General features: G+C 43.0%; 1 protein-coding gene across 4 annotated transcripts in view; it reads right to left on the bottom strand.

Moving 5' to 3' along the window:
- Positions 1-1,221: 1,221 nt before the first annotated feature.
- Positions 1,222-26,830, bottom strand: part of IL1R2 (interleukin 1 receptor type 2) — a 29,333-nt gene continuing 3,724 nt past the window's right edge. The window contains exons 1-9 of one of the 4 annotated variants that reach the window (XM_039840100.1): positions 19,727-19,810; positions 15,938-16,065; positions 14,832-15,096; positions 12,078-12,258; positions 8,950-9,124; positions 6,852-6,914; positions 4,955-5,090; positions 3,394-3,536; positions 1,222-1,415 (exon numbers count right to left, since the gene is read on the bottom strand). In XM_039840100.1, the coding sequence (XP_039696034.1) occupies positions 1,234-1,415; positions 3,394-3,536; positions 4,955-5,090; positions 6,852-6,914; positions 8,950-9,124; positions 12,078-12,258; positions 14,832-15,096; positions 15,938-16,004 (1,212 nt within the window). In that variant the 5' untranslated portion in view covers positions 16,005-16,065; positions 19,727-19,810 and the 3' untranslated portion in view covers positions 1,222-1,233. Of the gene's footprint in view, positions 1,416-3,393; positions 3,537-4,954; positions 5,091-6,851; positions 6,915-8,949; positions 9,125-12,077; positions 12,259-14,831; positions 15,097-15,937; positions 16,066-17,023; positions 17,172-19,726; positions 19,811-26,830 lie in introns of those variants that run through there. The other 3 variants (XM_039840098.1, XM_039840097.1, XM_039840096.1) reach the window with 3 other exon arrangements.

Raw genomic sequence — 26,830 nt, 5'->3', positions numbered from 1 at the left:
GAAACCAATCATTTCCCCTGGTTCTTTCATATGTGTTTCTTCTGCAAATTTCCTGCTCACGTTCTTTCATTTATCAGGGTTATCGTGTCATAGTTATTAATTCCTCAAACTTGACTGACACAATTTCCTTTACATTTTGCTTTTATTATTTTGTCATGCAGAAATTGTAACATCGTGAAGCCTGTCAATCTCTTATTCTGGTGATTTTTCTGTTGGTAATGAACACAAGAGAATTCATCTCATTTTCATCTATTCTACAAATATTTACTAAATGCCAATGTAGGGCAGTCATGATTTAAGGTAGTAGAGATACAGCTATGACCAAAATAACATCTCTGTCCTCATGGAGCCCCAACTCCAGTGGAAAAAGCAGACAGAAAATAAGCAAGAAAATATATAATGGAAGGGGTGGTGGTGATAAGTGCTGAAATGCCCCCAAGCAGAGTACAGGGGTAGGAGAAATGGAAAGAGGTGCTATTCAGAAGGGCCTCTGGGAAGGTCACATTGGAGCAAAGACTTGAGTGGGAGAAGGAGTGAGCCATGCTAGTTTTCCTGAAATTTGATTTTTTAAAATAATTTAATTGGATTTTATTCTTGGTGTATGATATAAGAGGCTCTGGTTATTTTTTTCCCAATGCATATGCAATTATCTCAATGCCCTGCTTTTCTCTTTATTTTCAGAAGCTTTGTTTATAGAGGTGAGGCTATTTCTCAGTTCACTAATATGTTCTAATGTGTATTTTCCTGAAAGTCTACTCTATTTTCATTGCTATTTGGGGGATCATCCTTTTGAAAAAAGTTCACCAATTCTTGCTGATTCTTTTTCTTTTGCATTCCTAAACCATTCTTACCAATCTCAAAATGAAATTGCATCTTCCCGGAAAGACAAATTATGTCTTAACTATCTCTGTATCTATAACACCTGCCATAGAGCATAGTAGCCAAATAGACTTTTAATATATTTTTTGTTAAATGATGAATAAGTTTTTAGAAGCTTTTACCTCTTATTCAGGTCTAAGGGTACCTCACTCTTTTAAATAGGTCACAAGTTTCACAGAGCTACTTTCCCAACCCATATTTGTTTCTGTCATTCAGTTTCAGAATAAACTTTAATTAGTTCTTCAGTTTTTTCCTACAAATCCACGATAAATGCAGCTGCTATGTTGAAAAACTGAGGAAAAGAACAGGGTCCCTCACCCACTTCCATAAGTAAGAACAGCATTTGTATTTGAATTATTTTATTTCCTTTATGTTACTTGGATAGAATTGAAAGTCTTGATGGCCAGTCTTTAACGCTGTCAAACCATATGCTTTTCCAGTTCTGTGTTTATACCATCTGTGCATCCATATTCCCCCCAAAACGAAGAGGACCAGTGAAAGGGGAGCCAGTGCAATCTCCCAGGAGAATGTGGAGGCTGTAGGAAGAACAAAGTCACGTCAGGGATCAAATGTACTCTCGCCACCCAATAGGACAGTGCAGTGCCGGTTTAAAGGAAAGAAAGCCATTGGAGTTTGTTTTTCCTAAAACATGTGCATTGATTTTTAGAAAGTGTGTCCCTGACACCAAGATCAAAGACATTTGAGAATGATGTCTGTGGCATTAGGGAAACAAGCAAAATTGACCAAAAATCCATCAGCAACAAACAACACAGAGTTGAGGAGGCGGCAGGTGTCAAGGGTCTAACTTCGTTCCACCCAGGAAATAGTGTGCAGTACAAGGTTGCCTGCTTAGGTCTCAACAAGCCAATTGTGACATGGCCAGGGTACCGTTTGCCCTTTTCCAACAAGGAGATATGTCGTCAAGGTTCAATAAAGCAACAAAGGAAAAGAAAACAAACTTTGAAAAAGGGAGCTTCAGGTGTCGAGGTTATTGTATGGGCCCAACTATTTTATATTCTACTCCTCGGATTCTCTGTGTTATGAAAATATAGGAAGAGACTACAAATAAAAAATTAACAAGCAAACACAAGAATATTGCGTTAATAGACAACTTGATAATGTGGCCATATGTTTAAGCTCATCATAGTCTGTCTAGGCACCAGGAATCAACACAACCTCAGACGATTTTCTCCGAGTGATTCTTATACCTCACAATCCCATGAGTCTTAAAATGAGTGAAGCTTTAATATTCTGAGCAGCCATTTGAATGCACCTGTCGGTCCCGGTGAAAGCCTTTCAGCTGTGCTTTCTACACTCTGTCATGGCCAATCCAGCAAAGACACGCAGAGACACGGCTCGTGCTATAGAAATGTTTAAAGGTTCCCAGCATCAGGCCCACACAAACCGCAGGTTCCTTTTGGTCACTATTCTGAAACCCAACAGTGGATTCTGTCCTCTGTGGACTCCTCCATTTCCAAGACTGAACCGCCACCACATATCTGAGCCATCAGCATTTGCATATGCGTCCTAGGACAAGGGGCCCAAACTTTAGTATGAAAACAGCCTGCTCAGTTGCAATCCCTGGCCTCACCCCAGGAGAATGTGACTGGGTAGATCTGGAGTGTGCCCAGAGATTTGTATTTTCAACAAGTGAGTAATGCTGGTAGTGCACAAACTTCTTTTTGCAGAAAAGTTGTGTAGTGTTGTCATTCTCTGCCCTGAGGCCTCACAAAATCCTCAGCTTTCCAATTAGAAAGATATCTGCAGCTGCCTCCCCAGCAAACATGGAGAACGTGGAGCAATTTGTATTTATTTGGTTGCTGCAGACTGCCCAGAAGGCACAATGGGATTCCAGCTGGGGATGACTTTGGCTTGGCTCTTGGGCTGCCAATGGATCACATTACCTGTGTATCCCTCTCCTGCTCAGTGCTTAAACATTAAGGCATTGATTTGGTCAAAATGATAATGTGGGTTTGTCTTTCCTTCATTTTTTAAACGTCCTTATATGAACACTGGGTTGATTTGTCTTGTACTGTATTTCCTGTTAACTGATGACTTGAAGCCTAAAGCTGCCCTGAGCCCTGGATATCTCTCAGTCTCTGGCTCTTGGAAGATAGGTTTCTTAATTTGGGGGTGAAGAACCTCCCACCCTCCTGGAGGATCATAAAGGACAGCTGATCCTGCCAATCCACGTAGAACCACCTGGGGTCGCAGGGCTTCTTAGAGTTTACCTCAGAATTATTTTCTCTTTTTCGAAACCCCTTCTTAGAGTTTACCTCAGAATTATTTTCTCTTTTCTGAAACCAACTTGCTATTTAAACTTCTATGTGAATATAATCTCCCAAGGCCAGCCACCACCCAACCAAAACAATCATAAAATATGCTCTTAGTGCTCTACTGATAGGAAATGAAAGGGACTTGCTAAATAATCATCTGGAGAACTAGTAGCCTTGTTCAGCATTCACAGAACAGTCAACATGTTGTTTTCCCCTTTAATGTCCCCAAAATACATACCTTCTTTGACTGTGGTATGCAGCATCTGAAAACTCAGTGTATTATGAACAACACATTTAAAATCCGTGTTCAAATCCTCTCTTATGACTGGATTGAAAATCAGTGGCACTTCAACGTAGTTCTCATTATTTTCTGAGTATTCCCTGAGTGAGGAAATATTTACTTAAACACGATGCATCAAACGCAAGCTTGTCTTTCCATCGCAGACATCCAAAAATTCTCAATTAGAAGGATCCATTGTACTTACATTGATTTCAAGATTCAGAAAGCTATGACCACTTGCCATTGTATTTGTTACTTGTTTGAGAGAATTTCTAAGCCTGTTAGTCACCGTAATAAGACACATGTTACAAGGAGAACCTGCTTTGGACCATGGAAAATTTCATTTCTTAAGGCCCTTGATGAACAAAGAACCAATAGTGGGAAGAGAAATGTATGCTTTGGGGAAACTTGCATATTGAAGGCTAGGGAGTTTCCAGGAATCCAGCTTCCAGCAGTGTCCTCCCATCATCTCCAGTGTCAACTCTCATTCTGGAAGTAAGTTCAGAGCACAGGGCTGCAGACAGGCCAGGGAGAATAATTCTCGGCAGATTAACTGCCATTTGTAATGCTATAGGAATCTGAAGATGCTTTACTACTATGTATTAGCATAAATAAAAATGTCATTGATATGGATCCACTAGGACTGTTTTTTTTAATCTATGGGTGGGAAATAGGCTCCTTTAAGTAAATGGATAGTATGAGTAAGCTGACATGGGCACTTTAGTTTTGCAATGAGGACTTGCAAGCAAACAATTGTGCTAATCGTACATAATTTTTATCCGCCCAATTGCATCCAGAAAGATCTTTTTGATAGGTCTTTCAAAGAAGACAAACTTTGGCAAGTCAAATTTCAGGCTAGTTCTGAGTATTGAAACTATAATTTTTAAAATCTGTACTTTATAATTTAGAACATTGAATGGTCTCCCTTCCTCATACACAAATGGTTCCCATTTACAAGGTATGATTGTTCTACATTCAGATTGAGAAAACGTTCTCCAGAGATGAATGTTTACGAGAACAGAATTCTATCTTTTTATAGTAACATTCCTTAGAGCCTGTGGCAGCCCAGACTTCCCTGAGAAACAGAAGAGGCTCTCAGATACTGTGGCTAAGTTTACTTTTAAGGGTTTGTGAAAATGTTTGACACTCAGGTTGCAGAGTGCGAAATGGAAATAAATTAACTTCAAAGTATTTTTCTTAACTACAACAATCAAGAAATAAATGTTTGATCAAACACTTGGAAATGCAACCTCATTGCCAAGTAGCTGACTGCAACTCAACTCTTACATGAAAAGTCTGACTCTCAAGAACTACTGCTAATTCTTAGCAAATTTCAATTTTATTTTTTAATTCTAAAAATCAAATAGTTTAGAATAGAAAAATTATTTTGAAAGAGGCATGTGTTTCACATCCCCAGATTGGATATGACGTGGTCTCTGAAAAAAAATGCCGATGGAGGTCTCACAACAGCTCCACCTGGAAGACACCTCTAAGCTGACAAACACCTTCATCCACTTACAGGCGCTGCCCCTCAGTCACACGGCCTTCCTGGTAGGCGCTCTCTATGTTGGTGTTATTGGCCATCCACCACAGCACGGTGGTCGAGCATGCGCCAGCTCCCAGAAACACCTTGCACGGGATTGTCAGTCTTGACCCTGTGGATGGCAAGACACAGCAGACTGAATGTCAGAACCAGCTGGGGAACAGGGGTCGCCCCAGCCCCTTGTGTCAAAATCTGAATTTTGTAGGGGAGTCCTTAGCCATCTCCTCAAACACTCCTCACCAGCCAATTCTTTTCTTAGAAGGAAACTTGTTCCCTCCAACAAGTCCCTTCACATAGAGCATCAGTTTTTATCCAGTGTCTCCAGTTCCTTCAACTGGTCTTCATGGTAGATGAAAACCCAAATGGGCTTCCCCAAGGCCCCTTGGCTCCTACAGGGCATTCAGAATTCAGCAGCTGCCTTCTTCCACAATTGATCCTACTCAAGCCCAAAAAATCCAGATTAATACATGGATTCTTGCTCTTAGCCTATTGCTGGTCTCACCTCTCTGTTTCCCCTGGCAACTCTCCATTCCCAGATCATGTTGGTTTAGAATTAACCCTTTAACAAGCCATGTATTGTATATAAATGGTTCCTTCTGTAGTTGTGCACCGTGATGTAGCCGGTGTCCCTGCCTCAGTCACTGTGAGCATGTTTTTTAAGTTATCAAAGAAGAGAAGGCGGGGGCGGGGGGGTAATGAATACATTCTTTCCATATATTTCTTCCTCATAGGTGCTTATGCCTCCCTGTGGTGTGTCTTTTAACGCATCTAGCCCCACCCTGGCTCAGAATGCCAGCTCTTCTCCTTCCTTTATCACTCCTGAGGACCTGAAAGATTTCTCAGCCAAACGCAACCCATTGAATCCCGCCTTGTGTGACTCTGCCACTTACGTCAGTGGCTTCAAAGCAACAGGGTGGGAAACTCACCTCCACTCAGCTGGGGAACACCGAGAACTGCTCTATGACCACCAATTAAAATTTAAAATAATAAGCCCAACATAAACAGAAGAAATTAAGAGATAGACAGGTAGGTGGGAAGATAGATAGATAGGACTCTGCAGCCATAGTTTAATAATGAGCATAAGACCTAAAAACCATTATACAAAAATAAACCCCAATATGATACAGGCTTCGCAGACACACGGGCCTGAGTCTGAAGCAGGGTCTGACCCAGGCAGCTTTTTGCACTTCTGTGAGCCACCAGGATGCCCCGGGCAGCTTTTCCTTCTGGAAAATGGGAGAAAGAAGACCTTCCTACAGGGTTGCTTGTCGGGCTCGATGGCATCTCACAAGACAAAGTAATGTTCAACCAAAAAGTGCACGCTAGCCCTGATGGCCTGTGGCACAATGGGGAGAAAAACGGAAAGCCTTATCAATCATTTCAATCACCCCACCAGCTGACCAGTTATTTTAGCAACAAGAGACAGTCTCTGAGGGCCTAGCAGTGGCTGGGTTGGCCTCCTTTTCACATGGAGTCTTAGGGAAATGCTGAGCGTCAGCCACGTCTTGATAAAGTGAATTCTTCTAAACATACTCCAGAAGCTGGCTCTGAATGGGAATTATGTCTTTAGACCTTTCCCACAGTAAGTAATGGCTCCCAAAAGGTTCAGATTCTTACATTAAATTTTTGTAGGTAGAGTTTTCATGAAACAAGATAAACCTGCTTCAAACGATGCCATTTCTAACAACATTTGGTGCAGGGAAGTGTTCCCTGACATTTGTTATTTCAGCCTCTCACGCTGGGCTTCTAGGCTCCCCACCCAGGAACACTGCACCCAAAGGCACAGGCGCGGTCACAGACAAAGGCGTCCCGGGGCCCCGTGGCTTTGGCGTCTCAGGCCCCACTGTGGGTTACACATCCTTGCAGGCCTTACCCAGAGAAGCTAAAATGGTCTGGTGGGGGGAGATGATCACAGGAACCGTCTCCTCTTCTTTTTCTGAGAAAGATGTGGGAAAGAGATTCAATTACGAAAGCCTGCATTTCAAGCTGAGGTCCAAGGGCCATTGTTTGGCTAACTAACTGAGTTATCCTTGACAATACGGCCAGTCATTGTGGGATTTGACCTTTTTCTGGCAAAGGAAACAGGCTCTCCACAACTGAGTATCCTGGGTCAATGCCTTTCCCAGAAGAGAGATTACTGGAAGAAGCCACAGTTAACACACATTCCACTCATAGATGTTCTTTGCTCTATGATTAACAATTAACCATTCCCCTCCCTGGCTTCCCCAGTGAATTCTTAATAGGTTTTACCCCACAGTCTGCTTGCCCTAAAATATTTCCCTCTACTCCATCCTCACCTCCCCAAGTGTTTGCCACGGAATACTGATGAGTAACCTCAAAAAAAAAAAAAAAAAAAAGAATCACGGGGGCTTGAGAACAACTTGTTTGTAATGCCCATCCTACACTGAGCGATAGCATGACCAGGTCGGCCACTGCCTTGTTAACTGAGGAACTAACTCTTTGAGGGAGGCAGAGGCGGACATCCTAGGAATCAGAACTCAACTCCCCAATCAACTTGAAGAAATAGGGTACCTGAATTACAGCAAAAAAGACGGGTTGAGGATAGGCAAAGCGTTGCTTGCTCCATAACTGCTTGCTCTGTCCTCACTTCTTCCACTAAGAGCTTTCCAAACCCTGACACGAATAAGCATCAGGCAGCCTCACAGTAGAGCCCAAAGTGCAAGTGGCTTCTAGACTGTGACCAGGATCCTCTCCTTCACACGGCTGCTTTTCAGAGGTGGGGGCAACAGAGAGAGGAGACGGACGCTTCAAGGACTTGATGCATCAATGGGTCTCAAACTTGAGGACTCGGCATCACCTGGGGGGCCTGTCAACCACAGAGTGCTTCGCTGCCCTGGGCCCAGTTTCTAATTTAGTAGATCTGGGACAGGGCCTGAGATTTTGTTTGTCTAACCGGCACCCAGGTGATACGGCTACTGCTGGTGCAAGGATCCCTGAGACGCAGTGTGATCACAACACACCGTAGGGTAATATGTGCGTCAGCCGCCCCCTGGTGCTCCTGTGCAGTATCACATAAACAGGATAATTATGGACCCCTGCAAAGTCATAGGAAGTCACAGTGACCCACTAAGGGGAACCAGGGAGTTGAGATAAACAAATCGCCACAAGACAGTAAAAGAAATCTAAAGTAGAGATTTCAGTTTATGGGAGACACGAAGTTTCCCGTAGTAAAATTGCATCTCTGGATTCTCCAAGAAAAAAAGTTAGTCTTTTCTCCTCATGGGCCAATTATTTAACCTTAATATATTTCCAAAGCTCTCTGGAATGCCCTTAATAGACTCCAATTATATAGTTATTCAGTATTTAATAAAAAGTGGCCTACTCCCCAGGTCAGAGTCCAGGGCTTAAACACTTTAATGGCCCTTGCACCAAGGTTGATGTCCAGCACGTAGTAGGTGTTGAACAAATATTAAACACTAATCAATACTGTTCACAACATTATTTTCAAGTAGGAATCATTTAAACCAAAAAGGGCACTCACTACTTATAATCCTGGTTTCAAGGCAACTAGATATGCCTTGGAGAGGACCAAAAAAGGGCAGTTTCTCTGGATGCCAATGCATAGCCTTCTAACTGAAAAACCCAATAAAATCCTAGTATCCTAGAATTACACGTAATGTTACGGCAACCATCTGGGGTGGCTGGCCCTGGAGGCCCAGTTCTCCAAGTGTGACGGTGTTTGGCTCCCTCTAGTGGCGCCTTTAGCCTCAGACTTGAAACCTATCAACCACCCAGGGGTTGGTCCGCCTTTCCGCAAAGTAACACCTTTCTTTCTACATTCCAAGGTGGCACACGCATGTCTTATTAGTCTGCTGTTTTAAGAAAGTTGACATATCTGTTTTCCTCTCCTACCAAAGACATTCAAGAAATTCTATGTGGACCCTAGTTTGTCCTTTCAGTGCTTGTTATTGACGGCAGGGTGGAGGGGTACCTTGGTCGCGAACACTTACTGTTGATGCGGAGTTTGATGTTCCTAGTGACGTTGTATAGCGTGCCGTTGTGGGCAAATGCCACAACACAGCTGTAATAGCCCCCGTCCTCCACAGACACATTGTGTATGAGTAAGCGTGTCGTCCCTTGCACACTTAGAAACTTCTCGTTGGCTTGATCCAAAAGGACAGAATCCTTAAGGGAAAACGTTGTTCGAAGTTACACGATATATACTAATTTATATCTCAAAAGCTACGAATGGCATCGATTTTATCAATGTTGAATTTTCCCTGTTACTTACTTTGAGAATGTTGTGCTTTGGATAAACTTTTAACTCTATTTTTAGGAGACGGAGTTTGTTAACCTATGAAACAAAATTGCTAGATTTGTTTAACCACAGTGTTTAAAGCATATTTACTTAAGCACAATGGGGGGGGACCGCTCTTCTTTGACAAAGCAAGCCATTTAAAATACAGATATATTTATGGCCTAACGGCTTCCTATAGATCTTAGAAGAATCGCCGGGAAGAGTACTATTACATAGTCATGGTGACTTAGAACACAATGCTGTAATTACCTTAAAAATTATTTCAAATTTAGGACTCAGTAGAGATGGAGAAAAAATTGTAAGAAAAAAACGAATGTGAGAAACGAGGCCACACTTTCATATGGACAAAAGAAAGATACCGTGGGTTCTGCAGAATAGAACCCTCAAAATCAAGGCCTCCCACAACACAGAAAAAGCTGAATGGGGTTTAAGAAAACACCCTAATGAGCACAAAATGTTCTCAGGGGCATCTCTTTCAAAACCACGATGACCGAAAGCTTGCAATAGTCAAATATAACCTTGAGTCATCTCAGATTCTTACTCCAGATGGGAACACAGACATAACAGGAAGAGTTTGCTTGCCACACATTTTACTTTACAATATATTTCATTAAAAGGAGAGATTTTATTGTTCCTAACATGAGTGGTCAAATGTGAAAAAAGCCAAATAGGACTCAGCACTACACAGTTCTCCCTAGGCCCGTGAGCCACCAGGGTTGCCTCGCTTGGCAGTGTTATGGGCCCTCCTGGGTTAGGGTTTTGGCTTCACCACCGACCAGCTGCATGGCCTTAGGTTCCTTACATTTGTGTATCTCTATTTCCTAATCTGTAGAGGTAGTAACAGTCCCTGCTTCACTGGGCTGCATATCAGCCAGTTTAGAATAGACTTGTACATAGTACGTGCTCGGTAATCATTGGCATTCTTAGGAAGGGAACAGACCTTATTAAAGTGCCACCACTATATCCCTGTCCACCCGTATTTATTGAGTCCCATTTATGTGTCAGGCCCTGCACTAGGTGCTTCATACACAGTATTCCAGTTAATGTTCCAAACAATCTGAGCCAGTAGGAACAGCTACTTATTACTCTATGGAGGAAGCAGGTCCAAGAGATGAAATAACCTGGCCAAGGGCCACACGGCAAGTCAATAAGGCAACAGGGTTTTAAGCCAACACTGGCCAACTCCAGATCTCATGCTCTTTCCTCAAAGGGTTCAACCTCTCACGTGTGCCCTTTACACAATTCCTAAACCAAGAGAGAATTCATTCCATAATTGAACTGGCTGATTCACGGGAGCTAGTTACTTTGCTCTACTTTCAGAAAATTGTTTAAAAGTTTCCAACCTTAAATTGATATCTTATCTATATCTTGAAGTTACAATACCAGTCAACTGGCTAACCTATTCTTTTTTTTTTCTAAAGAGGTACATTTTAATAATTATGACAAAATTATAGATAATAATGTTCATTGAGATTATATCGAAAAGTTAGGTTTATATAGATTGAGGAATAACATATATTTCTTAAATGAAAGGAAGTTCCTCATTTTTTTCTTTTACACAGTGGAAATATCTTTACAGCTTTTGCTAATCAGCAAAATAGTATAAAGTCAAATGTATATATAATATATAATACTGACTTATAAAAAGTAGGAAATAAGTTCTTCTTTGTCCCCCAAACATGTTTTTAGCATTTCAATGTACATTCATACAGATTTTTAAATACATGTTACCATATTTTACATAAATGGAGAATACAACATACACCATTTAAAGTCTTTTAAAAACTACAACAATATTGTATTTTTCTTTCCATGTAAATACATATAAAATTATCTCATCTTCCTACTGTGCCCATGAGAGAAAATTAGTTTATCCAATCGCTAATGTGAACATTTTCTTGTTTCTACTACCTGTTTATAAACAACGCTGCAGTAAACATGTGAGTGCATAGTGCTACATACTTGTCTTATTATTTCCCTGTAAGTTTTTAAATGCACCTAATTCTTGATCAAGGGGTTAATTTTTATTAATGATTAAACAAATGACTGTACTTTCCAATATCAATCTATGGTCTATATCAGCGGTTTCCGTAAAGGGCCAGATCGATGGTAAGTATTGTAGGCTTACAGTCCACATGGTTTCTGTCCAGCTACCCAACTCTGCCACTACAATGTGAAAGCATGAAAATAAATGAACGTGGCCATGTCCCAGTAAAACTTTATTTATAGACCCAGAAATTTGAGTTTTACGTAACTTCACATATCATAAAATGTTATTCTTCTTTTAATTTTTTTAACCACTTAAAAAAGTAAAAGCTATCCTTAGTTTATGAGCTGTGTAAAAACAGGTGGTGAGTTTGGCCACAGGCTGTGGTCCGCCCCGTCCTGGTCTGCATGTAGGACCTGATGATTCAACCAGGCAAGACAACAAATTTGTGTTTCCATGTACCCCTTCCATGTAACCCAAAGGTTAGTTATCATGTGCTTTTTAAAAACTCTGTTACGATGTGTGTAAAGTTATCAAGTAAACCAACATTCTTTTCTAAATTTTAATAAACAAATGACAGAGTAAAAAGTGAATTTCTTCAGTTGTTACTTACTGGATTCATTTTATATTGTGAGTGGTCAAATATGAAAAAAGAATATAAGAATTGATGTCTATTTATAGAACATATTTATCCTGGCCCTTTTTTAATTAACTGGTTTAATATATAAATATATTTATATAAGTGAACGTGTTATTTTCAGAATGGGTATTTTATATCTTTCCTATGACTAGTAAAACACATTTTAATTAAATGGCAATTTTTAAAGATGTACCTTGTACCAGTGAATCTTCATGTCAGTTTTGTTACGGGTGAATTCACTCAGTTCAGGGCAAACTAATGACCCAGAAGTTGACAAGGTAAGAATTTGTGGGTATGAGATGAAAGTCAGGGAAGCTTCTGTCTTCTTAAAAACCCTGAGCTCAATGGACATTTCGTCACAGTAAGAGGCATTTCTGATTTAAAAGGGGGGAAAAAAAGATAATAAATGGCAAGGCAAAATAAGAGTAAAACTAAATGAAATTAAGAACAATTCTCCAATCCTATTAAATTCTGCATTCTGCATTTTTTTTTTGATTACTATTGCAATACTTCTGTTCCTGATCCTTTTGAATACTTGGAAGAAAAAAAAGCATGATAGCATAATTGTGACATATTTAGCCTTTTAAACTGAATTTTAACCCCATCGAGAGCCACTAGAACATCCCCACATCCTCTTTGAAAGGGCCTAACCCCTTACAGATTCTGGGGCTCCTTGAGCAAACGTTCCAACTTCCTGGTCCAGGAAACTGTATCCAAATAAAGGAATTGTTTTCTAAAAGCTACTGTCTCCAAATAAAGAAAAGGACAGAGGATATTATTTAAAACTCTTAAGTAGAAAGACGAAAATATAAGTATCTCACTCAGTTCCTGGCTACTTAAGAAACACAGGACATCAACAAAGACAATGAGAATGTGTGTTATATAAGAGGGCACAGAGGGGCAAGAACTTGCATAGCAAAATGGAAAACAGTCTATATCCAAAGAAAAAACGAAATGTGAAAACTATATATGAAAGAAGAGAAAAAAGCTTTCTACCTGACTGCTAAAAGAATTAATTCAAATATATAAATCAATATCTATATTATATTCTATATCTGGTTGATGGACAGAAAAAGGAGATGAACAAACATTTTATGCACAAAGAAATGCAAAAGGTTAACTATAACCCTGAAAAATGCATAATCTTGCGGCAAGTCGCAGAGATGCGAATGAGGACAAATCAAAAGAACAGTACACACCTGACAGTAGTCTTCCTGGCAGGTCCTCGTACTGAGGAGGTGCCTGCCAGGCATGTTCTGGGTGCTCAGCACACATTATTTCATTTAATCTCCAACACTATGAGTTAGAAATTATTAGTATATCATTTTTACATGAGGAAAATTAGGTATACAGAAATTAAGTGATTTTCTAAGGCCGTGTAGCTACTAAGAGATCAAACCAAGGTTGGAAGCCCTTTAGAGTTCTGAGAATACCCTTAAATCAGGGCAATATCTCCAGAACCCAGAAACCAAGCTTACTAGACATACCAAGAGTTACAGACCTGTTCACATTATCGATCTGGTCTTCCCCGTGAGCAAGGTACTCCACGAAAATAACCCAAAAGAAAGAGGAGTGAGGAGTAATTTGAAGACCACGCATATTCCCCACCGCAAAAGGGCGTAGTTGTTAGTGCCGTTCACCAAGTCAGCCCAGTTCTCCCGTCCTTAGCACACGGTGGCCCCACTGTGGGTGGGTGGAGTTACATGACAGTAGTCAGTGAGTTGCCTGTGTGTCACTGCTACACCAAAGTCTTAATAGCCAGGAGAGGTGCCCCCACTCCCACCCCCAAGTGTGTCTCCTTTTGGCACAGTGACCAACATTTGAAATAATGACTGATCCTTCGGCCTGGGTCCCTGCGCGTCTGCCCAGCCATCTTGGGCTCACTGCATGTGTGATAAATAAGCCTTTGTTGTTTGCAGCCACTGAGATCTAGGGGATGTTTGATTCGGGCTCATAACCTTTTCCACCCAGACTGACAGAAGAGCCATGTGGGCTCTAGATCATGAGATTATGAAAATCACAGGAACACAGCAGTTTCATGTCCTATGACTGCAAATGCCAAAGGGTATTGTGGCGACTGCTGGTGATTCTCATGGGATCTGAACTCCAGTCTTAGACTGGAAGAGAATTTTAGAGCTCAGCCCAGTAAACTGTCCCACATGCTCCTAAGGCTTGACCCACAGTTGGATTTCCACAGCCCCTCAATTCCAGATCTGTTCTATAAGAGCAGAACATAAAATAAGGGTATTAGGTACCTTTCTTTTAATTCAAGTATAAAAACAAACTTTAAGACAAACGTGACTCAGCCCTTGTCCCCCTGATTTTCAGTAATCAATAAGTATTGCCTTTGGGAAAGAAAGAGAATTTCTTTACATATATTGACCACCTGCTATGGTGCTCCCCACACTAGATGTTTCTCATGCTATGGTTTCGCAGAACCCTCTGCACAAACCTCTTTACAGAGGAGAAAACGGAGGCCTATAATTGTCAAGTGAAAAATGAGAGGGTTCAGATTCACATCCACGTTCTCCTGACTCCAAATTCCATTCTTTTTCTACCGCACTATTAATTTTCCCTAGTAGTGCTCCTTAGGAAAAAATAGGATGTTTTTGCACTAGAAAGGAAAGAAAAACTATGCATTTATAGCTATTGTAAAATCAGGTGAAGAAAAATAACAGCAGGGCAAAGAGATCGTGTGACAGGAGTGCCGTTCTAGAGAAAGCTATTAAAGAGTTGACATTTGAGCAAAGGCTTGAATGAAGGAAGAGGGAGCCCTGAGTACGTCTGGGGAAAGGCTGTCGGTGGGAGGTATTTCAGGAGCAGTGAAGAGGACAGAAGATAGATTCTCATCTGTACAATGGATTTTGAAATCCAGGTCACCAAAGAACTGTGAGAGAGTCCGTTCTTCAAGGAGCCCTCACCCCACCCTCATCCCAGAAGGGCTTACCTGACGGTGCAAATGTAGGTGCCAGAGTTCCCCTGCAAGGCTGGCACAATCCAGAGAGCACCATCCTCGACCCGTACTTGTGTCTCTTCTCCTCCTGGGGCCATCCCAGCAGAATCATTTTTCCGCCATGTCAGGTTGACGTGGGGGCTAGCCGAGGCCCCCAACCAATACCGCACCTGGGGGCACCTCAGGACCACTGGCTCCCCTTCCACCCCAAAGGTGGTTTTGAAATGCTTGCCACGAAATTGGCAGTTTCCTGAAGGCACTGAAAGACAGAGAGAACACAGTCAGGTTTTGGATCCAAAACCTCCCTTTGATGGGCACATCTGAGAACACAGTGTGTCCCTTAACAAAGCGTCCTATACCCTAGGGACCCTATTATCCCCTCCTGTTATAATGGCTTCAAAACTCTCAAATAACAAGCTTAGGGCTGCTATCAATTACAATTTACGTTTTGTTAGGAAAGTTAAATCAGGTTCACACAGTGATGAAAAAAATAAAAATTTTGGCCCTATTTTTCACTTCTTTATCATTAAAGTATATCTGACTAAGTTCAGATACAAAAAAGAAAAAAGAAAAAAAGAAAAAAAGCTTAGTTGTTGGGACACGTAGTTAAAATCCAAAGGCACCTTTTATCAAGGACAAAATTGCCACTTCTTTGGTTCACTCCTTTGGCAGGAATGGCGGATGCCAGAGCAGGAACCAGGCAACGGAAGACATGGGCCAGCGGAAGCAGTTGTCACTCACCAAGGCATGAATAGTTATACCTTGCTTTTTTAAAATTCTTTGATTTCTTATTTGCATCTCATCTTTTTAATTATTTTATTGAGGTAACGTTACGAGTCAGTAACATTATATAAATTTCAGGTGTGCGGCATTATCATTCAACACCTGCGTGCTCTATTGAGTGCTCACCACCCAAAGTCTAGTTTCCTTTCGTCACCAGATGTTTGACCCCCTTTACCTATTTGCCCTCTCCCACACCCTCTTCCTCTCTGGTAACCACACCTTGTTTTTGATAAAAACTAAACCTCCCTAGGTAAACACCCGCTTTCCCCAGAGAAGCTGCAAGCAAGCCCCTTTCGTATGAAAGAGTCACTTCTCACCTGTGCGTTCCTCGGGCTGAATGGTGAAGGCAGAGACACCCACTATCAACAGGTTCAAGAAGAACATTGTTCCCGACAACTTCCAGAGGACTGAGGAAGTGGAGATCTCAGGCCTACCACCCTGTAACCTAGAGGGAGAAACAGAGGGGTCACCAGGAACCACAGATACCTCAAGAGAGGATCTCTTGAATATTGTCCCAGGGGCTGGTTCTGCAGGCTTCACCTGATGATGGAAGCCTTTTCGTTTAGTAAGAAAACTCAAAATTGTTGGATTTGCTCTTCTACGGTTATATTCACTGAACATGCCTAACATCATTAGTAACAGCACTTACTAACTATCTTGGAATAGGAGTTCCATATCCTAAGTGTCTCTCCCTCTTGAAGTGTACCCCATCGCTCCCTGCCCCTCGGCCTGAGATGACCTTTCCCCAGCTAAGTCCCCTGCTCTATCCTCAGTTCTTTCAGGTATTTCCTCAAACATCACTCTTGGTGAGGTCTTCTCTGACCTTCCTGTGCAAAATCGCACCACCCTCCTACCCCAATACTCCATATTTTCCTCTCTTGCTCCTTCGATCTCTGTGGCATTCACCATGAGCCATGTCCCTCTCTAGAATGTAAGCTTCATGTGCACTAGCATCCTACTTTATTTTATTCACAGTTACATCCCTAAATCCTATTTGTTGAATAAATGAATGAATGAGTAAATAAAGCACTAGAAGTCAAATGATCTTCATATTTTCTTTGTCAGATATCTGTTGCTATAGTCATTGTGGATTAACTTTTACTTTACATGCAATTCCGACATATGCTGAGGGATTCTACAGACTGCTAACTCTCTGGTCTAGAGCATCCCAGAGAAAAAGCAAAATGAGGTCCAAAAAGTGAATAACATACACAAGTTTATGAAGCATTCCTCCCCATGAACCTCCACAAGCTGGTCAAGTACCTCTGTATCTCTCTCATCGGTCCCTCTCATACTATATCAAAATTGCCTGTTATATGGACTAGCCATTGTCACAATAATACTGCAAAGAAACCACCCCCAAACCAAATGGCATAAAACAACAATCTTTTATTCTTGCTCACGAGTCTGTGGGTCAGATGGAAGTTGGCTGACCTAGCTTAGGCTGGGTTAGGCTTGGCTCTAAGCTTCAGCTGGGATGAAGTCAGCTCCACGTGTCTCTTGCCCTCTTTGGACCAGTGACTTCTTGGGAGATGATCTTTTCATGTGATGGCAAATGCAAGCAATGTGAGCAAAAGTACTTAAGGCCTTGCTCAGAACTAGCTCACTCTTGTTAGCCTACATTCCATTGGCCAAAGCAAGTCATGTGGCCAAACCTGCTATCAGTGGGGTGGGGAAGTGCCCCTACCTCTAGTAGGAGGAGCTGTGAAGTTACACAAGGAGGGAGAAGAAATGAGAGCAATCGTGCTATCTACCACACCTATTCTTGTCTGGCTCTCCATGGATGGAGACAGCCTTGAAGACAGAGGACCGGTCTTATTCACAGCCTTCATGGTCTACACAGTGCCCAGTCCCAGCAGGTACCAGGGAATATTGATGATTTAAAGTATTTATGATTTTTAAAAGTATTTATGATTAAAATTTGAGAGTGATGAGTAAATCCAGAAAAAAAATCCCTACCACTATCCCTCCCCTACTTCCTTGAAGGAGTTTGGCTTGTTCCTTGTTCCTGGAACACATATCATTCTGAATGGCTCACAATAAAGCCAGGTGGCTCTTAACTGGCCATGCCAGGGTTGGCAAACTGAGGAAGTGATCCTTGCACTCCAGGAATCTTCCCTCATCAGCTGAGAGCATGGGCTCAGAGCCGCAGTCTGAACTCCCCCTGTAGTGGTATAAGGCCAGGGCCAAGCAGTGAAGGACCTGAGACTCTCCCTGGAGCTGGGTATCTGCCCCAGGGCTGCCTCCTCTAAGCTCATCCTGCATCTACTTGGTCTTACCCTTCACATGTTTCTGAAACACGAATATTTCCTGTAACTTTATCTCTATTCCCACCCTCAGGGTCACCAGGCCACTCGTTAGCATAAAAGTCAAATCGACATTGACCAAGTTGCTTTGTCCCTTTTGAACACACACTTAGCTTATCATGTCCCCAACTGTACTTCCCCAGTAAGGTTTCAAAAGAAGTAGAAGTTAGATACACCAGGTATAATCAATACCATAAATGAATGAAGTCGAAGATGCTAATATAGGAACTAATATAATAGTGACAGCTACTTTGCTAAACACTGAACATTTGTTCTTTCATTTTAACCCCATGATGTGACTATCATGCCAGTTTCACAGATGATATAATAGAAGAGATTAAAGAGGTTAATATCTTATAACTAGTAAGCAGGGGATGAAATCCCAGGACTGGTGATTCCATAGGCCTTAGTCTTTAAAAATATAGTTTCTGTGACAGATGTTACTAGTTTCCACCTCCAATATCTGTTCTCTCCACTTATCCAATAATTGAACCCCTGACTCTTAACTAAGTGCATCAGCACCCCACACAAAGACTACATTTCCCATCCTCTCTTGCAACTAGGAGTGGCAACATGACAAAATTTGGGCCAATGAAATGTAAGTGGAAATGTTTGATCTTCCTGGGAAGGCTACTTAAAAGTTTCCACTAGTCTTCCTTTCTGCTGGCTCAGTGTGGATCTGATGGCTGGATTGCAGCCACCATCTTGGGCCACAGAGTGTTGTGTTCTCACTGGTCCTCTTTCTGGTACTCAATCGTTTCTGCTGATTAACTCTAAAAGGTCATTTGAAAGGCAAGAGGAGCTGTGCAGCCTCCCCGTGAATAAAAGGAATCCCTCTCCCCACCCCGACAAGACTCAGGTTCAGGCTTAGCCTCAGATTATGTGAAGGTTTTGATCACGTATGAAATTCTTTTTAAACCAGAAAGTCAGGCTGCATCCATCCAGGGGCAGATACTAGCTGAAGCTTCACAGAGCTACAGAGCTGGAAGAATCAGAGAAATCTAGTCCTATCGCTTTCTTTTTCAAGTGATCAAAGTGAGTTGAACGTTTATCCTCTTCTCAAAATCGCACATCTGCTCAGGGTGAGAAGTAGAGATGTTTCAACAAGGACCCTGTTCCAGTAAAACAAAATTCTAAAATGTTGCCCCCCTCAAGTAACGGCCACTCCCCACCCACCCCTGCACGCACCCAGGCTCCCCAGCCAAGAAAATTGTCCTGGCTTCTTCCCATGGACTTTGGCAAAATAGCTGCTTTGCTGTGACCTTTCCAGGAAGTGGCTTCAGACAATTCAAGCACAAACACACAGCAGTGACCATTTTCAATAATCAAAACAATAATCAAAGGTTGGAACCGAAATTGCCAGCATGCGGGAAACAGTAAGTCTCCCTTTAGCAGACCCAGAGGATAAAGAATTGGTCTTGCAGAGGTTTGCAGCAAAACACTTTTCTCCTGCCCTATTTTCTTTGAATTACGGATAATTTGACATTTCTGCTGGAAGAAAGAAATTTTAAGGGCAGATGATTACAAGTTTTTGAGTTACAAGTCTATCATTCTTTATGTGTGTCAAATAACCGTGTTTTACCACACTCAATGTAAGAACGGAGGAACAAGATGAAAAAGCAGGGCCAGAAATTAAAAAAAATAAATAAATAAGAAGGGGGGACAAAAAAATGTGTGAAGAGTTAAAGGAAGAAGAAGAACATAGTAAGGTAGAAAGAGTTGATGACACAGCACTGAGCCAGACAGGGACTGGGCCCCATTCTCCCTGGTAGCCTCACTAAGGCCCAGGTAACCGCTTACCTGCCTTCGATGCCCAGGTGTCTGCCTCCTGCTCATGGATGGTACAAATTACCTAACCTTTTAATTTAGTTTTGAAAAATTCTCTCCCCCAGCTCCCATGCGTTTGTGTGTGTGTGTGTGTGTCTTAATTTACCCAGAAACTTTTCTTTATTTCTATCCTCACCTCATTTCTGGAAGTTTTCAGGCAGCTGAGTCTCTAAACTCTGAGTCACGTGGTACAGCCATCCATAAACAAAAGCAAGGTGACAGATCCTAAATATTAACAAAGTCAAACATCCGTTGGGCCTTAGGCATATTACTTAGTCACCTCTAGCTTGTGAAATAAATTCCTAAAAACCCAAACATGCTTTGGGCACATGGTACAAAACCTTGTGAAAGCCATGGGGAAAATAAGTTTTTATATCGAAATTAAACTTGGGAATTTTGTAAAATTCAAAGCTGCAGCAAAATTAAAAGTAACTTGAACTCAATGTGTGGAAAGCACAGACGGGTAAGAGTTTGGCAAGTAGACCCTCTAGTGAAATATCTGACCAGGTTTGAGGCAGCTTTTGTTGAAAATTGTCCTGGTTCAAAGCAGAACCCTCGATGAGTTGTCCACAAATTATTTCTCTTGTTTAGAAAAGAGAGAAGCTAGTTCACCACCCCCTCTCCAGAATTAAAGGAGTTCAGAGCAGCATGATGGGACTGTTTCTGGTCTGCATGGCCAATGGTCATGTCAGAATGACAGCATCTCGATGTCCTTGACCGTGGTGCAGCCTGGGGAGACAGATTGCTTACTGGAAGCCGTGGTGTAGGAAGACTCATCTTTGGCAGAATTGGGCATTGGGCCACACTGGGCTCACTGTCAAAGGAGAAGAGCTACAGAGGCAAAGACTTGGCTCCAGCAAGGGCTACACACTTTCTTTATAATTTTACTTTCTACCAATATGTGTCTCATCCCTCTAAAACCACTCCTGCCCTATCAAACCTTTTGAACTTGACCAACTTCTTCCCCAAAAACCATTGACTTAGAGTTTCAGTAAATTAACTCAACTCATCTTCCCACTTACTCAAACCTTCTGTTTATACTGCACTCCCAGTAAGCCTGAGTCATTCAGCAGGCTGGACCATCAACCAAAGACACTTCCTTCACTTTCCTCCTGCATCAGGCCCTCCAAGACTAACCACCCCACCCCCCACCTGCCCCATGAGACCATCCTGCTAGCTCAGAACAGTTGCTGTCTTTCTCCAAAGTGACTGACATAGGAGCAGTACCCAAGAGGCCTTTGGCACCCAGAGTACTAATCCACTAAGCTTCAATCTCCCAACCTGACATTCATGGAAGACGACTCATTGCTCTGAACAACTCCAAAGAGCAAAACTCATCCCTATTATAAACATGAAACAATAGAAATAGACTCAGACAGATTAAGCAATTTACCCCAAGGCCATAGAGCCATTGGAATGACAAAGTAGGGCGTAAACCTGGGTCTACACTATCCTCAGTCTTGATATTGATTCTCTGCTCTGTGGAATCACCAGACCTGGAGCTGGAGAGGGCTCCAGAAATCATTAAGCTTGGCAGCCCATCTGACCAGTCTTCCCAAACGCAGCATTCTCCACAGCTGGCCAAACTACCCCTCATAAGATGGACACTTCCAGTCTTGAGAAGCACTCGTGATCAGAAACTTCTCTGTCATTTTGCAATGCAAATGTGTCCCCCCACAAGCTCCACTCATTGGTTCGATTCTACCCCAGGAGGCAGCTGAGAAGAAATCTATCTGCACCTCCCAACAGTCTTCAGATATAGGGAGCCCACACAGGGGAGTACCATGGAAAACACGTGGGCTGTAGAGTTCGTGCCAGCTGGACGGTTCAGTGACAGCAGACAGGTTATATGGCCTCTGTGAGGCTCAGTCTGCTGATCAATAAAATGGCTGTGGCCTGGCATGCATCACAGGAGGGTCAGATGGAATGCGATATAAAAAGAAGTTAACAGAGAGTCGGTTGGCAAAGGGAAAGCACTCGACAAGTGGTCACTCTCGTCAGCAATTTGCAGAAGCAGACTCAAAAACTCAGGGAGGTAAGTAACTCTCTCAGGAACATACAGCTGGCAGACCTGAGTGAGAAGTCAGAACTTCCCTGTCTGCATTCCGACTAACTCCTGTTAAAGGTCCAGCACACGGCACAAGAACTTTCTGGGATCAGTCAACAATTTAGCTAACACCAGTTACCATACCAGAAAGGTGTGCAACTTTATCTAATGGAAACAAATAAGGCTGTGTGCACATCCATGTTACGGAAGAATGTTAACACATAAACACACACAATCATAAATGCACACATGTGCGTGCGCACACATACACACACGCATGCGTGCACACACACACATATCCAAAGCCCACTTCACTCTATTAACTAGCTATGTGATCTTGGGCAAGCCACTAAGCCATTTGCGTAATCTAGGTTACAGTTTCTTCATCTCTGAAATGCAAGGGTTGGGCTGCTGAGGGCTCTATTATACCTTCCAGGTGTATAGCCCTAGGGTTCTAAGTCAGTATGGATTTGAACTTAGGCTGCAGTCCTGGGCACAGCTTCTATTTCTAAAGCATCAAGCCAGAGGCTTAATCAGATAACCACTGAATTGAGTCCACTCGCTTGCTTAAGTGCCCCAGCCAGCAAATGGCAGAGCCAGAGCTCAAGACTCTTCTAAAGATGCCACAACAACATCTCTCATCCCACATGGTTCTCAATTGTGTGACCGTGACATTCCATCATCAAAAGGTGGAGTCCAGCTCACCTCCCTTGAATGTGGGCCCGCCTGTGACTCGAGTCCAACAACAGAATGATGCTGGGTGAACTTTAAGGCTAAGTCAGAAAGTGCCATGCAGCTTCTGCCTGGTTTCCATGAGAGGCTTGGTTGGGGAGAAGCCAGCCACCATGTAAAGGGTCCAACTCCCCCTGAGACCACCTTGCCAGGGAGGTCAGGTGTAAGGGAGCAGGTTGATATTTTCAGCTGTGCACATCCTCACAGGAATCCCCTCAAAGTCACCAGCCATGTGAGTAAAGCCATCTTAGACTTGCCAGCTATGAACCACTGTTTGAATTCAACTGAACCCCATGGAGCAGAAGAATCACCCAGCTGAGCCCCTCTCATATTCATGGGCTACAGAATATGTGAGTTAGAATAAAATGTTTGTTTTAAACCACTAACTTCCGGGGCAGTTTGTTAGGCAACGGTGGGTGACTAGAAATGCTCAATCCAAAGCAGATTTGAGGTAGCAAATTAGAAGGAGGGAGGCCTGGTGGAAGACAACGCACAGAGAAAGAGGTGGTGGCTGATCACCCAGTAACAGGGGAAACAGAGAAACTACTAAAACAGATGCAAGAACCAAAAACTACAGCAATCAGGGCCTTCAGAGCAGTCACAAATGATCCCCTCCACCTCACTGTGGCCTACTGAAGATTTCAGGGTATCACAGCAGGAAACAGTTGATGTTTATGAGTCCCCTGAACCACGAAGAACAGTTTAAATTTTGTTGAGAGCCCTCTTTCCCTAGAAGAGGATAGCGCATAGCATATGTGATGAGGATAATATTATAATTACCTTCTCATGTGTTTCCCCTCTTGCTATCTCTGATGCTTCTGCCACCATGGCCCCAGGAAAGGGGGAGAGCAAAGGCATCCTCAGAAAGGAGGGAAAGAAGTAGATATGACATTGGGGAAGTTCCTATCTGGGGGGAAAGGGAAGTAGAAGAAAAAGCTTTGGGGGCTCCAGGGTGAAGGGAGGACAGCCACAGATGAAAGCAGGCAGATTCTGCTCCCTCTTCTGGCTTCAAAATCTCAGTGCCAAGAGATGAAAGGTAGAAGAGAGGGGGAAGCTGACAGCAGAGGCATTTTTGCTCTGCTTTCAAAGTGGGTCCCTCCAAGAATCCCAGTGCAGTAAAAAATAAGGAGCACCGACCCAGATGAGGTGCTAGGAAAGGATGGAAACAATGGCATGGTGTGTTTAGGTAGAGACGGTAGGTAGTAGACGGTAGGTAGTAGACGGTCTCTATGAGTTCTGTTTAGAGAGTGGCCTCCAGGCTCTTGTTCTTCGATAGAGGGAACTAGTGATGGTTTCCTGCTCACCTCAGTTCTTCGCCAGTGGGAAAAATAGCCACGTGACCCCCTGTGCTGCCAGTAGAGAATGGGACATAAACTGATATCTGGGCCAATGTGGGGCGGCCATGATGAAGGGCAAGGTGACCTAGAGCTGAGACTGCAGGATACTCGGCCCCTAAGGATCAGCTGTGGAAACATGTCCTTACCAGCTGGTGAATAACCACTTACTAAAGGCCCAAGCCCTCCACCCTCTCGACCTTGGCTTTCCTGATGCTCCCCCACGATCCCCGTGTTCCGGCAACAGATAGTGCAGCAACCATGCCGACTGGTTGGTGCTCATGCCTTGCTCATCAATAAATATTTTGATGTCACCTACACAGGTAGCCAACCAAAGCCAGAGAAGAAATGAGGACACAGCCAAAACACAGAGGACCTGTGGAGTCAGCGAGAGGCACATCAGGGCCACATCAGCCACATCAGCCACAGCATCAACTCTGATTCAGCTGAAAGACAAAACTGTGGGTTTTCCCAGCCACAGACCTCATTAGTAGATTCAGGAGGACACCACATCAGCCAGGTCCGGGGACAGCTCATGGAAGCCAGTGAAGACCCGCACGCTAGTAGATATGGACTAGCTACCCTCCACATCGCATGCCCTGGGGACACAGCTTCCCTTCCTTCTAGCCTTCCTGGCTAGAAGAAGATGGTGAGGTGAGAAACTCTGAGCATCTACCCAAAATAGGATGACTAAAACCGAGAGTCAGAGTCGAGCCCGCTGAGATGGGATAACATGTACTGGTTGGTTTAATTCCTTTTTCCTAATGAAAAGTGGCCTCAGGAGATAGATGAAGCTCTCATTAGAAGAGTTAAGGGTACTTTTCTGTGGCATTGACCTGCAATGATTATAAATTTTCACCATGCTACGTATAGTTCCGAAATATTTCCTTCCAAAATTGTTTCATTATCAAAACAGATGGGATTTTGTTTTTATGCTAGGAGATCATCTTCCACTTTCCAGAAAAGTGTGCCCACCTGAAATGGCCTGACCTCTGAAGGTCACTGAAGGTGGCAGCTTTTTCCAGCCCTGTGTCCAGCATGGCCACGACAGCAGATAAAAGTCAAGCAAGCACAAAAAAAAGAAAAAGAAGAAGAAAAATTAAAACCATGTGATTTTCACATAGACTGTGTGGGAAAATCCTTTGCTGAAAAAAAAAACCCAGAAGACAGCCCAGACTTATTGGATTTCCCAAAAAGTCTCACCAAGAAACCCTTTCCTCTACCCTGGGGCTGGGGGCAACTTTTGGGTTCACTCATTCGTCCTCTGTGGCTTCGCTCAGCTTTTTGATGCTCAGCCAGCTTATTCCCTGGTGGTGAGAATCCTGCTTTCTCTCCCTGCCATTTCAACTGATCTACTGAGCAACATGATGTGGTAGAGAGACTCGTGTCCAGCAATATCCGGAACTTTTCTACTTTGTGGTTCACACAAGATTTCTCTTCTCTGCATCCTTAAAGTTAGGCTTGACCACGTGACTGGTCGTAGCCATGAAAAGGAAGCAGGAAGGACATGGGTCACTCTTGGGCTACCCATTTCTCTTCTGGGGCCCTACCTCCCCAGCCCTTTCTTCTCCTGAGCCCTTGTTTATCAATAGTGGCCAGTTAGGATGGTCAAGCCATCCTAATTCCATCCGTGGATCCACTCACGAGTTCCTGAATGTCTGTTTCTCCTACCATTAAACAGAAGAAACACTTATTTCCCACCCATGCACCTGTTCAAAAACAGTCTGAGCCTACCAGATGGTCTCTGTAAGTTCTCTTTTGAAAATGACCTCAAATGGCTGTGTCGAGCCATCACGGTCTGATGCAGCTGACCAATGACGATGATGCAGCATGAGCAAAATATCCTCGTGTTATACTAAGCTACTGCAAGGTTTTAGTTGCAGTATAACTTAGACTGGCACGCACAGCAGTCAAAGAGAAGAATTAGGATATTATGTTCACTTTCTATGGCTACGTAGCAAACTGCCACAACACCCATTTATTAGCTTATCTGCTGTGGGTTGAACGTCTGCCTCGGCTGGGATGAAGTCTCTGCTCAGGGTCTCACAGGTAGCTAGCGAAGTGCAAGTGGCTATTGGCAGAATTCAGTTATTTATTATTGTACAACTGAGGTCCCCACTTTCTTGCTGGCTGTCAGCCAAGGCCACTCTCAGCAACCAGACGCCACCCAGCATTTCCTGCCCCACGGCCCTCTCCACGACATGACAGTTTGTATCCTCGAGGCTGAAAGAAGACATTAGGTGTGGCTTCACATCTCTCTGGGCCCTAGACCTTCTTTTAAAGAGCTCACTGGTTGTGTCAGACACGCCCAGAATGGTCTTCCTTTTGATAAACTTCGAGTCAATCTGTTGGGGACCTAAATTACATCTGCAAAATTCCTTCGCCTTTGTCTTCCGTGTAAGGTAACCTATCATGGGAATGACACCCCATCATATTCATCTATCCCGCCCTCATTCGAGGGGAGGGGCTTAGACAAGGGCACGAATGGGTGGCAGTCATCTTAGAATTCTGCCTACCACAGGCCTTTATGAAAACGTCCTGATGAACATTAGTGCTAAAAAATTTAGGCTCCCTCCAAAGCCTCAATTAACATCTTCCTTGCTCCCAAACAAGAAAACCTTTGCCCAAATATTCTAAAGTATTGCTACTCAAAGCACAGCCCATGGACCACCAGCATGGACATCGCTTGTGAGAAATGCAAATTCTCAGGCCCCTCCTCAGACCTAGGGAGTCAGAATCATCTGCATATTAACAAGACTCTTAGGAGATTTGAGAAGCACTGATCACTAAAACTAGCTTCTTCTTCAGTAAAGTAGGCTGGTACCTGCATGGAGTGAGAGCACACACAATACTAAATCCATGTGCCCTGATCACCCCAACCCTCTCAGAGTGGTTTCTGAAATTTTGCTGTCAGAATCTCATAGTCTGATGACGATGGTCATGATATCAAAGATGATGATGACA

This window comes from Pteropus medius, unplaced genomic scaffold (genome assembly GCF_902729225.1).
Source record: "Pteropus medius unplaced genomic scaffold, Ma_sr-lr_union100, whole genome shotgun sequence".
Classification (NCBI taxonomy): domain Eukaryota; kingdom Metazoa; phylum Chordata; class Mammalia; order Chiroptera; family Pteropodidae; genus Pteropus; species Pteropus medius.
The sequence above is the reverse complement of the archived record's forward strand: the minus strand, read 5'-3'. Positions and strand labels throughout refer to the sequence as shown.